At 37.8% G+C, this 18,871-nt stretch overlaps 2 protein-coding genes across 3 annotated transcripts in view; both read right to left on the bottom strand.

Annotated features, from left to right (window-relative positions):
- The window catches only part of atp8b2 (ATPase phospholipid transporting 8B2), a 37,355-nt gene extending 24,059 nt beyond the window's left edge, over nt 1–13,296 (bottom strand). The window contains exons 1-2 of one of the 2 annotated variants that reach the window (XM_038290165.1): nt 13,134–13,296; nt 9,945–10,012 (exon numbers count right to left, since the gene is read on the bottom strand). In XM_038290165.1, the coding sequence (XP_038146093.1) occupies nt 9,945–9,969 (25 nt within the window). In that variant the 5' untranslated portion in view covers nt 9,970–10,012; nt 13,134–13,296. Of the gene's footprint in view, nt 1–5,498; nt 5,843–9,944; nt 10,013–13,133 lie in introns of those variants that run through there. The other variant, XM_038290164.1, reaches the window with a different exon arrangement.
- A 1,428-nt stretch (nt 13,297–14,724) lies between these two features.
- On the bottom strand, nt 14,725–18,370 carry LOC119786703 (aquaporin-10-like). The gene is made up of 5 exons (XM_038290182.1): nt 18,290–18,370; nt 17,896–18,033; nt 17,165–17,283; nt 16,865–17,082; nt 14,725–16,561 (listed from the first exon to the last, which is right to left on the bottom strand). The coding sequence occupies exons 1-5, from the start codon at nt 18,342–18,344 to the stop codon at nt 16,354–16,356; spliced, it is 738 nt and encodes a 245-aa protein (XP_038146110.1). The 5' UTR covers nt 18,345–18,370; the 3' UTR covers nt 14,725–16,353.
- Between the last annotated feature and the right edge of the window lie 501 nt (nt 18,371–18,871).

Below are 18,871 nucleotides of genomic sequence, written 5' to 3'. Positions count from 1 at the left end.
AATGTTAGATGAGTGTCTGAACCATAGACACCTCGTTGGACGCAGGCCAACTTGCCTAGAGGGCGGCCATCTTGGATCGGACCACAGTTCAGACAGCTGCTGTCAGAATGAATACAGTAGGAGGCAGCTTAGATCTCATTTTAATCACGTGAAAGGCGAGTCAAAGATATTAAAATAACCTCTTACATGTAACAACCCCTTAAAAGACCAAACAATTTCTAAAATTACTTTTACCTTAGATTAAACATATTTATTCATGTTAAAAAGTATTTAAACTAAACTCAACTGAATGAGATTGAATGATATGCAAAGTCATATATTTTGCAATTACATATTAATATGATAAACACAAGTTTTATATTAATATATTATTATAAGATTGTATAAGATTGTTTTACAAGTGTTATATATTTATATAGTATATTATTGTTTGTCAGTATTTTTAAGGATTTTAAGGATTTTTCTTTTGCTATTGATTTTATGGTAACTTGTATTTATTTTTTGTCATTGTCAAGGCTTTTTTGTCAAATTGTAGTAAATGGTAAATCTATGTTGTGTCTAACTAAAGGCTTTTTGTCATAGCTAATACTTATATGTCATATGTATATATATATATATATATATATATATATATATATATATATATATATATATATATATATATATATATGAATAGTTGTATTTGTTTGATTTGATATTTACACTCTTTAATAGCGACAAGACTGTAGAATACAATTTTTTCTTTTCAGTCTTATGTACAAGTTTAGTAATGTAGAATAGGGGTGGGCATTTATCCTTATCCTCATAAATTTCAGATCGTGATAAAAAGTTTGATTCTTCATCCAAAGGATAAATTAGATTTAAAGATGATTAAAAACAACAGAAATTGAAATGGGAATTTCTGAATAAAAGAAAAAAAAAACGAATTTCCTTCTTTTTATTTCCATTGGAGCATAAGAAATGGTAGAATATTAAATATGATTACTAGAAAATGTTTAGTGATATAAATCGCACTTTATTATGTAATACGTGTCCTGAAGAAGCCAATTTTAAATGTGTACGTTCTCCAGGAGTATTATTTGTGATTGGGGGGCTAAGATTACTGTGGTAAGAAGACACAGCTATACAGTTATCTGAGAGAGACTGCAAAGAAGTAATGTTTTTGTTTAAACATCACTTTGTTTTAATCACCCAATATCTTGTTGAGATTTTAAGTGCATATCGCCCAGCCCTAATGTGTACAAACAAATTGCTAAAGTATAATGTTGTGATGATTTTAACGTAGTATATTGGACAAAAAACAAAAAAACAAAAAAAAACAAGAATGAAACATATACATTTACCATCATGTTATGGAAAGATTATCTTGATTCAATAGAACCCAGGGTTTTAAGAAATGCCCACCTAATCAATTGTTAGTCCATTGACATAATTAATCAATTTTAGACTAATTCATTATTCGATAACTTGCATCCTTATTTCCAACCTTGGGTGAGAAACCCATCAACTCAGAACCCAGCACCCTAATGTTCTCTTAAAATCTTCTGATTCAAACAATGACGTCTTTAAAAGAGCCAGGAACAAATCTAGACACTGGAAGACACCAGCCCTGGAGGAGCATACTCACACATGCTGCTTTTCTAAAGCAAAACATATTCATGTGTTAGCATTATCCAGTCAAAGTCAAGACCTAAACCTAATGGAGGAAATGTTGCTCTTAGCCTGTCTGACTGAGGTTAGTGTTTTTTTTAAGTGTTTAGTAAGTGTTCATGGCACACTTTTATATGGCAATGCTACATTCCAACCACAGTTATGCTTTAACAAAAATGTACACAACAGCACTAAACAGATAAGCAATAAATGGTGATGTTATATGCATTGGATGGAAACACTGTAGCTCCGAAACAACGCCGGCCTTAAAAAACCTTAGACAAATGACAGAGAGCTGGTGTGGCTCTACAGGAACGGACATCGCACAGCAGAGGCCATTAACCCCATAATAAACATGCACACACAACATGAACAAAGACTTTGTGGTTTCCTGTGTATTTTGCAGCTCTGTGAAGCCCTTTCACACCAAGTAGAGCCCATAACCTACATCTGCACCTTTACTGTAATGAGCTTTAGCAAACAAACACAGACCACTGCTTCTACAGGACTGAAGTGCTGTGGCAGAGAATTAGCAAGAAAATTCTTTCATGCAACATTAAAGAAAGGAGAGCTGAATTAATAATTGTATCAACAGTGGAATCAGTTCTTCTCAGAAAACTAAACATTAAAAGTGTTTTAAGGATCTTGAGCAGGAAGATCCTTCCAAATGTCTTTGAGAACTGACCACAGATCTTCTGTGGATGCAGACCTGTTCAAATAACTCTTTTTACATATTCCCAAAAACACTTCGAAAAATCAAGGCTGGGACAGCGTGGGGGCTGTATCATCTCTTTGACAGTTAATCTTTTTCTATTTCTTTTCTTTTTCTATACTGAAGAAACTTAAAATGGATGTTTCAAGATACTGTACATCTGGGACCAAACTGATGTTCAGGTGATACTGATTTAATTTTGTTTCTTAATAATAATAATTACACCATCTGGACAAAAAATGTCCAACTCTAGTGTCAGAAATTAAACCTCAAACCGATAAGGAATGTTCCCAAAACTCACTGTTGAGTGCGTACCCTCAAATCTCCATTTTCTGGCTACAGGCAAACACACTGCGTGGCTAAATGTTTTGAGACAAACCTCAAAATCAATTAATTCAGATGGCCCATCCCCTTCCATTCCATTAAAATGAACGGTTCGCTCTCTGCAGCTCAGTCAATTACTAGTGGTATAATAATAAAATAGTGGGGAAAAAACTTGGGATGACAACCAAGTCAGCTATAAACTGATTGGTCATGTAAAATATTTGGCATTATAAAGTATTTTTGAGCTGAATCGAAACCCAGAGAAGGTTTAGGTTCAGCACATACTAAGGCAAAACCTACATGAACTTTGTAATCGGTTTGATCACAGAGATCAGACCTTTTTGATCCACTAATCTCACTAATGTTACTCAAGGAAAAATGGGGGAAGAATACATTTTCCATTTGTCAGAGTTTGAAAGTGAACAGCCCCACAGCAGCTCTCAGTTCATGTTCTTTCAATTTCAGATTGTGCTTGTGTGGGTGCCTCTATTCCAATGAAACTCCCCCACCTCCTCTGCTTTCTGATTCTCTCCTCTGCCCTTTGATCGAATTTAAAGGTCATTAGATGATGTTGATTTGCTTAGAATGCAGTGCTAACACTGAGTAGAGGAAGATGCCTCTGCCGGATAAGCAGTGAGGCTTCCAAGCTCCTTAAATCCGGCTCTGGCCTGCCCTCTGCTAGCCTTAAAACCTCCGCCTGAATGAGAGTCTATAGCAAACTGCAATGTAAGTGTTTAATGTGTTTGACAAATTCAAGGGAATCAGAAGATCTGACACGGATACCTTGCTGCACAGGGAGACTGCATCAATCTATAAGGTTACGTCACCGTTAACTTTCAGTTGCAGGATAACATTTCATCAAAAACAGAGACATTAGGGAGTAAATACATATTGATTCAGCAGCACTAAATATACTTATCTAGATGGAAAAATACTATTCTGATGCACTCTGGGTCCTTTCTGCTTTACAGTCATTGTCTGAAATCCAGCTACTCTGAAAAGCACAATATTTGAAGTTACAACAGTAATGACCACATTAGCAAACCAATCTGAGTTATGGGAAAATCTGGTAGAAACTCAGGATTAGATCAGACTCTCTGAAAAGTGCTTGTCCTGGTTGATCTAATTAGAGAAAATTAACAGTCTGCAGTTTGAATTAAGCACAAACATAAAACAAATTGGTAGAAAAAAACAATATTGTGGAAGACAAGACTGCTAGAGCAGGGTGAAAATGATGATAGACTATCTAGAGTATCCATGATCATTACACTGAGAAATGAAGACACGGGTGGTGCCTGAAGGATTGATCTTTGTCTTGGAAAGCACACCGATTATTTCAGGATTTCTGCAAATAAAACTCTAAACACCTGTTGTCATATTTCAGGATTTTTTTAAAACTGTCCTTACTTTCCAGACTTTTAAAGAGAAAACATTTAGTTTCTTTAATCCAAATTCTGCAACAATGTAATGATGGAGCTGGTTTCTTGGTTGTATGATTGCTCAAAGTAAAAATGTGTTACTTCTGTCTAGACTGAGTCAGTTTAACTGTATTTCCAAATATAATTTGATTATCCTATACTAACAAAACCTAATGACAAAATAAAAGAAGGTGTGATTTAAATATTTAAATCATTGTGCATTCTGTTTGCCAAAAATACTTAAAAACATCATAAAGAGTTGGACAAAAGATTGAAGTCTTGAAACTTACATTTTTTTCATCTTCACTCTTATTTTAAACAAACTTATTCAGACCTATAAACATTCCCTGAAGGAAACTCCAAACTTTTCTATTGACTGCCTATAAATACTTTATTTACGCTGAACTCAAACCCACATTAATCATACCTTCCAATTCACCTGATGTAGGCAAGAGACTCAAGATTTTTTTATGTTATCAATGCTCCAGATTATTCACTGAAGGAAAAAGTACGCTTTTGGGGGATATGCATGTAACAGTATGCAAATTCAACAATCTGACGGAATGAAATTACAATTTTGAATACGTTTTCCTTTTTTGATTGCATGAATTTGAAGTTCAAGTTCAGTGGCTGTGAGCACTTTTCTTTATGTCAATTTAACCTTTAGATGGTGGCAGTCAGTTGTACACACTTTAAATTTTATGTGCAATACTACATACTAAATGCACTGCAGTGTAAATGCCTTGTTGTTTAGCCTAATGGTACTCATTCCAACAATTAAAACTTTTTTTGTCATGGTCCTTAAAAATCATCTACTGAATATCAAACGAAGCAAAATTGTTAGAATAAGGTTCCTTTATCAGATTTAAAATATAAGGCTAGAAATGACAAGTGCAGATGATAAAAGATCTTGGTATTTCCACAACCCAGTGTTGGCAAGACTGTTATAAAAAAAAAAATAAATAAAAAAAACTATTAAAACAAATACAATTACAGACTTATTGAGCCAAAAAAAAAAAACTATAGGAAAGCAAAAACTACATCAAAAAGACTTTTTTTCATCATGAAACCATTAAAAGATGTCACCAACCAGACTGTGAAATGCCAACAGTGCAATAATTCACACTGGGGGGATTGTGGCAAGTTTTGCCCTCCATAGGACAAGCAGTACACATTTCTCACTTTGTGGATGGATAATGGGGGGATGAATACAAATGAAAAGCTGAATGTTTTCATGGAGACGGGATGGAACCTTAACTTATCTTAAAAAATGACTGGTGATCTTTTTTTGTGTGGAATGAGATGGCAATTGTAAAAAAAAAAAAAAAAAAAAAAAAAAAAAAAACAACAACAAAAAAAACAACAACAAAAAAAACGCAACGTTAAACGCGTACCTGTCCGCTTCTTTTTAGATTGTTTTCCACCAAATCCAGTCTTTTTCTTTTTCTGGATCGGGAGAACCACTGGAAACCATTTTTCCGGGATGTCTTTCAGGACAGTCATCTTTTGGTGTTTTTTTTTTTTTTTTTTTTAGGGGATGGGGTTATCTAAAAAGGCGCGCCGTTAGAGCCTCATGGATAATAAACTAGACTCCGGGCGGATGAGGTGAAGAAGCTTCCGAACCAACTTCAGTAGAGTTGGATGAATCTGTCCATCCCATCCTGCCGCGCCACTTTTCTCTGTTGCTTCCACCCAGTGCGTGTGCGCTCCTAAAGTGCGCAGATAGCCTCACGTTTGGAGCGAGACACCCCCCCCCCCTCTGCAGAAATGAGACTATGAGTTTCCAAAAACGATCGCTCCAGACACCAGCAGTCCAAGTCTGCCTCTTATTATGCCCTCTATTTTGCTTTAGAAGCGTCTTCAATAAGCAGATCATTACTGCGATTTTTCATAATGCAGCTTTATTTATCAGCTCGCATCCAGTTTCCTGCAAAACATAAACACAGCCCAACGTGTAACATTACGTAACCCAGTTTCATGGAAACCGCTTCTGCAAGAACACCACGGCCGAGGGAGAGGTGCAACATTTTGACTTTAAAATCACACTGATAGAGGCGCTGAGATGGTCAGAGGAGTTTAGAGCCAAAATGATGCGAGTTTAGCCAGAGATGGAGAGCCGCAGTGGGCGGAGTCAAGCAAGTGGCACGTGCTGCAACTCATGCTTTGGTCCACGTGAGACACAAATCGTTCCCATTTAGTTTATATATGCAGCTTTATTTATCAGCTCGCATCCAGGTTTTGTTTGCTTAATTTAACAACAACAAAAAAATTTTTTATATATATATATATATATATATATATATATATATATATATATATATATATATATATATATATATATATATATATATATAATTTTTTTTTTTTGTTAAATTAAGCAAACAAAACCTGTCTTGAACATTTTAAATAGTATATCGATAAGAGTGATTCCAGAGGAGCTTTCACCTGATAAAGAACACTATGAATAACTGAAGGTTGAGGAGAAGGAGGGTTCCTGTCGCCACAAAATACAAGATAATTGCAACAAAACACTCATGATGAGGGGGAACATTCACCCAGGTAAAACTTGAAGAGACATTTGGAGGGTGAAAATAAATTAAGTAATATTTATTCCTCTGTTTTTTACACTAACTTACTAACTAACCAACTAACTAACCGTCAGGCTCATTGAGCCTCAGCAGAAGGCTGACCACACTAGCTTCATTTAGTTCAATCTGAAAATCTCACACGAAGAGAAAAGACAATTAGAAGAAATTTATTGATACAATTACTTTGTCTTTGGCGCTCAGACCTCGGCAGGAAACAGAGCGCTTAATTTTGATAGATATGCATGAACAGGAGCAAAGCATAGGGCTGTTTCCCCCCCAGGCCTGAAACTGGTGGTGGAGTGGAGATGATGAAGTTGGTCAGTCTGTAGACTGCTGGTTAGCGAGACGGTATGCTGAGCTTTATGGGGAGATCCAGTGGACTGCGTGAGCTGATACTAGAGCTTCACTCAGGTACCTGGAAGATGGAAGTCCAGTTGGATAACACAGGTTGATAGAACCTGTCCTTGACGAGCAAGCATGGAGCGACAGTGGAGAGGAAAAACTCCCTGTTGGGAAGAAACCTCTGGCAGAACCAGGCTCAACATGGCGGTCTTCTGCCGGACCGCTTGAGATGAGACAGGGAACGCAGTAAGAGTCCAGGAGGAATGACACTCTGATGAAGCTTTAGCTAGGATGGTGGAGGAGGGCCTGGAGGTGGGTTGAAGCGCATCCACCACCTGCGCACAGGAGCACACAAGTGGATCGGACGCCTTTTAAGATGAACTTTGGATGCTGATTGGCTTTCGTGGAGGTGTGATTCAAAGTTGATTGGCTGTGACGCAGGTGGATAGGAGAGCAATGAGTTTCTTCAGTTGAACTTCCGCCTAGGCTCCATATTCACAGAATTTCCACAATCTGACCTAAGCAAAAATTAGCTACTCTTTGTGCCTGCCACTCACATTTTTTCTTCTTCATTTCTTCTGTTGATGTAATTTTTTCCATTATGGACCTTTGTAGCATCTTTGTATCCATACGTTTGTTGATCATTTTAGCTAGTGGCTCAGCAGTACATGTGGTAATACTCTTTTGCTAAGGGGTACAGGGCAGGATGACATGTTCAATCTCACATTACATTTAGTGCCACCTCCTCCACCAGAGACCAGGAGCCATGAAGGATAGAAGTAAAGAGAACAGTGCCATGCTGATGTTTCACACATGAGAAGTGGAAATTATATTTCTCCCAATGGGTCTGTACATAGATGTCAATCGGATGGCGATTGGCAAAAGCTCTCCAGAATTAAATTTCTGTCAAATCAGATCAAAATGGATTAGAACTTCAGTCTGACATGTTTACGTTACAAATTTTTTATTTGATCAGGTCTTCAATATCACTATTTGTGTCCATGTAAACATATCTAATGAGCCTTGTACTGCTGGAGGTTTATTCCTTGTTGAGGGGAGTTTTTTCTCTCCAGTCTCGATACATGCATCTGAACCTGCCAGCTCTCTGTGTGTATGTCCGTGGAGTCAGAAAAAGATTGTGGAAACAACTTCTTATAGCTGCATTTTTTCACTCATCTTTGTGAGCCCATGGGAGAGAGAACAAAAATCAAAGGTTGTCATGAGTCACACTGTTAAAGGTATAGAGGATGATTTTTTATTTCCGGGTGGATCATATAAATAAGTGGTCAATCATTCTGGTGATATGTTTATATAAGGCCTTTCTATGTGCTCCTCCCGTTAGCTATCTTCTATTGGGCATGCACAATTTCAGGCATCTATATGTGGTGAGCTACTGTTTCAGAAAGTCATTAAAGCTCCCCTTTCTCACCGCGATCCTTTGAAAATGGTTGTGGGTCGTAAGGGAAAAAGTGTCTACGAAATGTATGAGAAGAAAAGAAAGGCCTCAGGAGACGCAGGTATGTGCTGGAAAGTTTTGCACGCAGGCACGGCACAGTGGACCAGCGGAGAAGTGATCGTCTGTCTGTCCGGTAAGTTGACTGAGTTCACGATACGTCCCCAATCTATATAGGGATTGAAGGATTTAGGGGTTAGGATGGACATTCAGACGCAGTAAGCTTGTATGAGCTATGAGAACAGCAACTTTCAGCGAGTAGAAATGGGCTTGTGCATGCTCTCGCAAATGCATTGTTTTTTAAAGTGGAGAGGTCTTTTGAAAGATTTTAGAAATCACTCCATAATACCTTTAATATATAGTTATATTTCTGGAGATGCTGCTCTAACTTTTTACTAATTTTACTTTCTTCTGATTGAAAGATTATATTTTTATTTAAAGTACACCCTTAAAAACCTGAAATTTTTTGTTGTTGCTAACAGAAGAATGGTGTTATCTTCGGGGGCAGTAGTCTTGGCAGAGACTTTCCTCTCTCCATACTCCTCCTTCAGCTCCTCTGGGGGAAACCCAAGGTGCTCCCAGGTCAGCTGAGAGACATAGTGCCTTCAGTGTGTCCTGGGTTGTCCCTGGACCTCCTATCAGTGGAAAGCGCCTTGAACACCTTCAAGGAAGCCGTCAAAGGGGCATCCGGACTAGAAGTCTGAGCCACAGAAGCTGACTCCTCCCGATGTGGAGGAGAAGCGGCTCTACTACCGGCATAGTGGGCAGCCAATTGTATCACTGGCTGAAATTCTGTCATAATTCAGATTTCATGAACATATGTAGACCAGAGCACTGACCAACCAGTAAATCTAGAGCTTTGGCTTTTGGCCCAGCTCTCCCTTTACCACAACAGACTGGTGCAGCGTCCACATCACACTGATCCGTCTATCGATTTCACGCTCCATTCTCCCCAAGATACTTAAACTTTGCCAAACTAGGTAGTACTTCTCCTCAGACCTAAAGAAGGCAAAACACCAGAATCATAATCTCTGACTTGGAAGAGCTGATGTTCATCTTCATACAGTGGATGTTGTAGGTCTTGGCAGAAATGAGCCAGCAGAATAAGGTCAACCACAAAAAGCAGGGAATATGTATGTCTGTATTTATGTATGGATGTACCTACGTATGTATGTACGTATAAATGGATGGATGGATCTCGGGTTGCTGAGGTTCTTTTCCATTTAGACTTTGTTGTCAGGAATATAGTCTTTAAATAATAAAAGAAATATTTTCCCACATTCTGTTTACTGTGTAAATACTTACTCTGACATTTGTGTTTTGAACCCTTTGTGCTTAAATGTCTACTGTAAAACAAATGTCTGAGACCCAAACAGCTTCAGGATATTTTTAGGTGTGTTTCACTTCCTATTTCTCACAGTTTTAGTACTCTGATAAAGAAGGCATGAGGTGCTGACCTGGAGGAGGCCTCTTTCTGAACATCTCCACTCTGCTGCCGTCCTGTTGCTAAGGCCCATGAGACTGTCTGTAGAGATGGAAGAGAAGGCAGTTCTGTAAGATCAGCAGATGCCTTATTGTGACAAACTACATAACAAAATAAAGAGCTATGGGTTGTAGTGATTCAGAGCAGGTGGAGGGAAAATGAAGTGAAAACCACAAAAACAGGACACCTCGCAAAAGGCGTCAATAAACAATTGCCTTTTTGATTTAAAATCTAAATGTTTGATTCTGGATGCAATCACTCGATACAGCATATTTACTGATAAAAATGAGATCTAAACCAGTAATGCATTCAGATCTCTGCACAACAGAATTAACGTTCTCATCCAGCAGACCATCCTCTGCTTTGTGAGCGCAGTAATGAGGAAATGACATTCAGCCGAGAGCCGCATCCGTCTCTGTGACGCTCTCTGAGGAGCTGGTGGCTTCAAGCAGATCCCCTATCATTCCCCTCTCTTCGGTTAAGAAGACCGAAGAACAATACTAAAAAATCTCTTCCCTTCTTTGCAGTGTCCCTCTCAGCTCAATTATACTGGCTTGTTACTGTGGAGCTCCTTGGTGTTTGTATTCACTGCATTTTGTCTAAGTTAAGTACAGAATCTTGGAGGCAGAGGATGACAGATGAGCCATTACAAGTCGTTCTCTCGGGTTTAGCACTGCATACAGTACAATGGACACAGACTAAAGGCAGCAAATACCCAATCGATACTCTTTGAGAAAGAGCAGCTCTGCCTTTCTTCATGCAAGCTGGGCAGATTAACTTCCAGCTACTGTTTCTAGAATCACTTTCTGTCCTTCTGTATATCATCAAATTTCTTTGTGAACCCTATCTTGTTACTCTTTGCACTCCACAACCCACAGTGGCAACAAAACATTTGGATATTACAGCCTCCCTGTGACTTTTTTAGCAAGTAAAGGAATAACAGTCATTCCTGTGGGGATAAAGTGTTTTCTTTTATGTACTTTTGGATTTAAAGAAGAAACCATTTAAGTTGATGGAAATTTTAACTTTGTTTTGAAAATTAAAACCTTACGAAAAAATCATTGTGGTAAAAGAAATAGAAAAAAAGAAAAGATAAAAACAAAGGTGGCTATTTCTTTGGTACATGACGTGATTTTCAAATATTACCACTGTGTTTTAATTCATAAACTCTTTACCTTAATTCAGGGGGATTTAGAGTAGTCTCGCAAACATCATAATGAAGACAAAGGAAAATAGTACACAAACTAATGGAGAGGGCCATAGAGACACCTGAGGCAGGGAAGCAGGGTGAGCTTTGAACAAAGAAACATACATTAAAAATATTATTCCAAAAAGCAGCAGAGGAAAACATGCTAACATTAAAATACCTGCAAAAAATCCCAAATTTTAAGATAATTCACTTAAACGCGTTTCAGAAATCATACAGTCCTCTACTCATATCACAGCATCAGAAAATCTGACCTTTTATTTCCTTCCTTTAGCATGCTGCAACATTTCATGTGTACAACACCTTAGAGCAAGAGCAGCTTGTCATTTTCCTCTCACCTCTATACTCTTTCAGTTTTCATACCCTTTTCACTCTTATGTTGCCCGTCTGTCACTGACATCTTCTCTAAACCGTTAAAACTGCTATAACCACCACAGACAAACTCAATTCCTGCTCCGGACATCTGGGTTTTATGTGCATCACTGCTGACATGAAAGTAGATGTTTACCTCTCTGAATCATCTAAAGGTAGAGGATTCAATGTGGTGAAAATCCCCTGGTGAAATTTCTCGCCTTGAACTGCAACATCACCTTCAACACTTTTGTCATTACCGTAGTGAGAACTGATCTACTGTACATAAACTTATTTCATGAGTCAACAACTGGGCCACCCAATTATTTCACAAGATTGTTACTGGATTTCATATGGGATTAAACATAACTAATGTGTATGCTTCTTTATATGAGAACTGTAATAAAACACAAATATTCCTATTGTCAGGGAACTATGGTTACATTTGCAAGATTTCCTTATAATTTTTTGTTTTGTTTTGTTTTTCTTCATGCAACACACTTCTTGAGGGGTGTCTGATTTTCTAGGGAGGATTACAAAGCTATAACTGTTGTGGCTTCAATTTGAGGGTGTAGTGGTAGAGAGTTAGGGTTAGTGGTTGTGTGGAAGGTGAACATTGGGATTGGGGCCATAGTCTTGCCTCTGTATTTTCAAAGAATCTTTTCTTGGTAGATTCAGCCCTTATTTGGCTTCCACTGACCTGAGGACACCACAATGCCTTCCCAAGCCAGATGGGACATATAAACCATCCAGTCTATATGAATTCATCTTCTGCTACATCCTATTAACTTATTAACAAATCACTGAGGGCCTGTACTTGAAGCAACCCTTTGAACAATGGATGTACATGGACTTTGGCACAAAAAACAGAATTGTGCTAAGCAATCCTGTATTGTTTTTTGCAATGATATCACTACACTGGGTAACTTGAATACAATTTTTTGTTGGATAATAGCGTAATTTGATATTGTCAGAGCAGTATTCCCTCCCTAGTCTTCCTTCCAATGTTTTTCTATAATGAACATCTTTTTTTATGGCTATTTGAGATTGGCCACCAGTCAGCCAGAGGTACAAGGTTGAAAATCATGTTTCTTTTTCTTTCCCCTTCATGGATATATGCTTAGTTTAGCTTTTTCACATAAACTGGCCATGAAAAACAGAGATATTAGAGCTTGTATGCACAAAAATGTGAAAAAGTGAGAGTGAAAAAAGACAAATTACATACATTAAAATACAGTGTCTCCAGTGTTCCCACCGGTCCACCTGCTCCTATTAACACCTCATGTCGCACCATGTACAGATGAAGTCAGTTTAGAAAGATATTTATCACACTGGACTCCTTCAGTAAATGAGAGTAAAGTTTGTGTCTACGGTAACAAGAGGAACTCTAACTTTCAGAAACATTATGAGTCATAGAAAGCGACAGTGACTTTGTAAAAACAATTCCCCCAAACTAACCACATTTTCGACAAAAATAGCTCTGTATGAATGATAACTTTGTTATACTACAAACATTTAGAAATAAATTTACATCTATAAGTCGTAAAACATCAAAAAAGAAAACCACATGTATAACATCTGTTTTACTGCTCAGAATCCTCCTACCTTTTTCAACTTTGCATCAGAAATGTGTTTCTGGAGAAAAATTGTGCAGAGTTTTAGGTCATGATGAGGTTCAGAGTTCAGTTAGATACAACCTTACGATTGGTAGACTCAGTTTGGAAAAGAATAGAAGACAGTAGAGCAGAGGTGGATGCTGTGCAAAGATTCAATGGGTCAAGATCAGGGAGGGTTGGCATTGACTAGAGGAGGAGAGAGAGAGGAAGAGAGAGAGAGAGAGGAGGTGGGAGGGAGGGTTTCACTTACTACAACTTCTTTAGCTTAACTTCCTGTTCCCAGTAAAGTAATTTTGGCAAGCTTTACATTTCTCTCTCATTCTGTCTTACATCTGCAGCTCTGAAGACAAGCTAATAAACTGGTTTTCACCAATTCCCCCCATTTTTTTTTATTATTTTATTTTATCCACAGCTGTTTTTTTAAGCCCAAACAGGCACCTTATCTACAGCCTTTATCTATTTGGCATCATTGCACCCTCTGCTGTTTAATTTGCGCTCTACAACACCCTCTCACTGTTCAGATCAGTTTGTAGCACTGTTGCCGGGACAAGAAGGTCCCCGGTCTGATTCCTAGATACGTTCTGCATTGGGGTTTGAATGTCCTTCCGTGTTACTGTTAGGTTAATTGGCATATGTAAATTGTACTTAAGTGTGTTTGCATGGTTATATGTCTCTGTGTCGCCCTGTTACAGACTGGTGACCTGTCCAGAGTTCACTCTGCCTTTTAGCTATGGAGAGCTGGAGATAGGCAGCGGTCCCACCTGACTCTGACAGAATAGGATAAAAAGGATGGATGAATGTTCATAAAAAAAAAAAAAAATATCTATTGTATTAGTATCTCCCTCTGGGAAAAAAAAAACTGTCTTCACATTTTTGGGGTTATAAGCACTATTTTAATTGATAAACTCAAGGTCCAAAGGCATCCCTTAAAAACACATAAAAAAAGCGATTATACATAGTATCAAATATCATAATAAAATGAAAACATCTTTCCAGTAATACTTAAAAACAGTTTAAAAAGAGAAACAAAAATATGAAAACAAAGTTCCTAATGTTCCAAGTCCATAATTCTTTTTTCCAGTGGATCACTGCCCTTCCTGTTCCCCTGACAATGTATGGAGACGGTGTACAGCCTTAGTCGTCCTCTGAGCTTGATTGTTACTATTGTTTTCCTTGGAGTCTTACTCTGATTTTTGAACTCCAATGAGCTGGAAGTTACATTAAGTAATTAAAAATACACAAACACATAGATCCACTTATATTACAAATTACAAAAGAATGATAGAGCCGATAGATGTGTCATGGATGCTTTTGTAAAAACTGAAACTGAATCATAAAGAATTTTCAAAATTTGATATTATTTCAAGACTTTCAGATCTTTACCAGGGGTAGCAATAAAATTGGTGGTAGGTATGTTCTCAATTAAATCCTAATTATTAAGAAATTGTGAATCCATTCATCCATCCATTTTCCTTTACGCTTATCCCTGCTGGTGCCTATCTCCAGCTGTCTACGGGTGAGACGCAGTGTACACTCTGGACAGGTCGCCACTCCATTGCAGGGCAACACAGAGAAAAACAGGACAATCAACCATTCACACACACAATCACACCTAATGAGAATTTAGAGAAGCCAATTAAACTAACAGTCAAAATTTTTGGACCCTGGAAAGAAATTTTAAATATTCGATTTTTGTAACATTCATATTATCATTATAAATGTATTGAGGGGGCATCTTATGCATTTTATTTAAAAGTTTTTGTTGTAAAAGTAATTTAAACAATTCAATACATAAATTATTAATTTAAATAAATATTAAACCCTCTTCTCTCTTTTCTGGATTTATTGAAGGCCCAGATTTGCTTGCATAAGGTTCTCCTCTCTGTTGAACTCACACCAAAGCAAAAACCATATCTCAGAAGAAGAACAGCAAACTTTCAATCCTTTTTTTTAATAACAGGTCATGTAAAATAAAAAAAAAAATACAGTAATTGATAAGAAAAAGAAAAGGGGGGGAACCCCATGGGTTAACTTCCCGACGTTGTGGATGGCAAGCCTTACGTAACCTCTTAGTCAGGTTGAGCTTGATCCCTGCTGCTGCTCAGATTTTATTGTTTGTTGACCTATGAGGCTCAAACCTGTGTTTCCTATCAATCTGTCAGGATTATATTTCACACAGAGCAGCTGGCGGCTGTATTAGCCTCTAAACTAGCAAGTGGCAGGCTGATATTCTGTAGAATTTCTCACTGTCTAATTGCACACCACAACAAGGGTAAAAAAAATTGTGTTTTTACATTCTCCATTTGAAAAGTGGCATATAAATTGCACTGAAAAGAGGGGCGGGGGTTAACAGTAATAGATGTCTCCAAAGTGATAAATTGTTATATCACATATAATCCACACAAATGGTTCTCCATAAGGAGTAAATGACCTCAATTGTTGTCATGCAAAAAAAAAAAAAAAGCGTTTTCATGTTTGCCATTAAATGTTTTTACTAGCTTGATGTCATCACTAATCTGTAATTTGATTGTATGATGTAAAAGTTATTTTGGCCACATTCAGCTTATATTAAAACCAAGAGCTAAAATACCTTGTTTCTCTCCTGTTAAAGATAAATTAAATTATTTATAGAATCTATTTAATCTATTTTCAAACTGACTCTAAATGTGATAGCTGTCATGTTTCTTCTTGTACTGGCCTGCCTATTACACTTCGTTCTCAGCTGAAGGACTCATTCCATTTCCAAATCTTTGTCACGTACAAAATGAAGATTATAACTGTATATCCACACAGAGGAACTGTCCTAATTAGATTAAAACATCAGTTCTGACGCACAACAGGCAGCCCATACCAGGGTGTGATAAACTCACACATTTTCAATGATAATTATCCCAACAAAACCTTTTGTAGAGAGACAGGATACATATTGAACAGTTGATCCTTTAACCAAGGGTGACCCACTCTAGAAACTCATTAAACTCATTAAATCAGGGACCGACTGTGCACACAAACAAACCGAATTATTACTTTTTAAATTTTTCTTTACATTATTAGTGTTTCATATTAAATATTTTTAACTCCTTTAAAAGGAACACCTGAGATGTATGCACTTTAAAGAAATACCTAAATATATACTACATTTTAACTCAATCTGCTTATGCCATCTATTTGGTTGTAAAACTTTAGAACACTATTATTATGTTACCAATCTAAAAATATGTCGACTTTAGGTCGCCTCCTATTGCCAGTCTTGCAGGTGGTTTGATGCTGTTTTTAATGCTGGAATCTGTTGAGAGGCTTGGAGAGGGTTCTGGGTCAGGCAGCTGCCATTCAATGAAGATCAAATAAAGCAGAGACGCTAGAGGGCCTCCAATAAGTGGAGCCACCAATGGAACCCAGAACCAGTAATTGTAACACCTGAGGAGCAATCACAAAAAAAGAAGAGATTAAAAAAAGTTTCAGTGTTATTGCTTCTGTTTCAGAAAGAGACAAAACTGGAAAGGTTGCTTCAAGCAGAAAATAATGTATTTTTCAAATCCTTCTCATGATAGTAGCTCTTTCTTGTTAGAAAACAGCATTGATATTATCTGCTCAATAAAAGGTGATATACCTCATCCGGTACACACTGTATCCTAAGAGTATGAAAATGCTGTTTCTTTTAAAAACATATAATCTCTGAGAGTGTTGATGTTCATAGGCAAACCAAGATAAGATTCTTACGTAAAGACTTCAGTCCCCCAGCCGGCAGTCAAAGTGAAGAGGCGTGGCCCAAGGTCACGAGCAGGATTTATTGCAGCGCCACAGTTCGCTGACATGGATATCCCGATCCCGAGCACAATTGTTGCAACTATAGGAGGAACCAGATCTGAGGGTGCAGGGGTATTCCTCTTTTCTTCCAAACCTAGGATGCATAACATCAATATGCCAGTACCCACTACCTGATGAGAGAGAGATTTATGCATTCACCACAGGTTTGTGGAATTTTATCAAAGCAGTGCTTTAAATTTGAAAAACACCGACTTGATCAAGGAAACTCCTGCCTAATGTAAGGTACTCAGCTGGATATGTGGCAAATATAGATGCTGTTTCATTTGGGCCATAAACGGTCAAGACTCCTCCACTAAACTCCATTATAGCATCTGGAACAGAAACATGTTTTAACATCAGAAACAAACTTTTGGTTGCAGATGTGTGGAAATCTGAGCATCCCTGGTGTTTTGGAGAGTTTTAAAAGGAAAGCATCATAATGATAAAAAATTATTAGATTGAATGCAGTCAAACTCTTTAGTAAGCTTCTCATTCTTTGCGTCAATTAAAATGGATTATTGATCACAAAAATGCAATATTTTTATCGCGCAACCAGAACATCCTGGGTTTCAGTCCTAGCCTGGGGTGTTTCGTTTGAGTTTAAATGCATGAAATTTCTCAGGGTAGCCCGACATTCCCCCCAATATATACGCCTTTTTTTTTTTTTTACAGTGTCCTTTCTGGCAAATGTTGTGTTGTTGCGTGTTTCTCGGTTGTAATCAAAACTGGGAGTACCAAAGAGGGTGCCCGGCAAACTCCAAAACCAGATATTTGTTTCAAATCTATTCAAATGCAATAACTATGTGGCCTATTTTTCAGTCTCTGTGTTAAGAAGTGTTGAGAAGATAAAAAAAAAAAGTTGACCTTTTTTTTTTGGGACTTGGTTCGTTTGCACTCAATGCTTTTTATTAGTTGGAACAGCTCAGTAAGATGATAAGACCAACCGTAGTAGACTGCATAGGCCAGCGCTGATGCCACATATGCTCCGAGCACCTGGGAGAGGCAGTACGGTACCAGCCTTCCCCACTTTACCCTCCTCACAACACAGAAACTTAGAGTCACTGCGGGGTTCAGATGGGCACCTGGGGAAAAAAGGAGTAATATATATATATATAATGTTAATTTGCTTTATCTATAGGTATGGTGAATTTAAATAGCCTTAGCTTTACATTGAATGAATAAAAGGATAAATCTGATCTGTTATTTATCTGTTATTGGATTCGATATTTCACCTTTTAGGGGGGGTCAGGAGAAATGTTTTATTTTTTATTTTTAATCAATTGTATCCAAGTAGAATATCCAAGTAAGTATACACATAGCTTTGCAATATATTCTTACCTGAGATCCCCTTGACCAGATACATGGCCGACATCACTCCCACAGAGAAGGACATGTTGACTGATAGATACTGGCCTTTGGTACCTCTTGGTATCTATGATCTCCTGACTTTGACTCCTGAGCATGTCCTCTACACCAGCTTTGGCTTCACCCTCTGGGTTATCCCTTCCTTTGTCTGCTCGGTTCTGATAGCCTGCCGGTCCTCCAACCTCTGGGACTTCAGTGTCGGGGACTCTTTCGGAGGCACCCCTCGTGTCTTGTTGGTACCTACCTCGTCGCCTGGGCTCAGACTGAACTTTAAAAACAGGTCAGTGACCCACACGTTCATTAGCATCTTCCGCCAAATAGACATGGTCACTAACCTGTGTTCTCCTCTTGCCGAGGTTCCTGCCTTAGATGCCTATGCTGTTTTCTACAGTTCCATCAAAATAAACATTTTGTAGAACTTTAAAATCCACAAATTCTGTGATGAAATGACATTTATGTTAGTTTTGAAATTTGTAGACAATCTCAAAATTCTTAAAATCTTAACATCGTATTGTTTGGCCATAAACCATTGTATATCAGTTTTGGATTGAGGAC

The sequence above is a fragment of the Cyprinodon tularosa genome, unplaced genomic scaffold (genome assembly GCF_016077235.1).
Source record: "Cyprinodon tularosa strain WSP-4 unplaced genomic scaffold, ASM1607723v1 ctg277, whole genome shotgun sequence".
Classification (NCBI taxonomy): Eukaryota; Metazoa; Chordata; class Actinopteri; order Cyprinodontiformes; family Cyprinodontidae; genus Cyprinodon; species Cyprinodon tularosa.
Note: the sequence above shows the minus strand (reverse complement) of the source record. Positions and strands in the feature narration are given on the sequence as shown.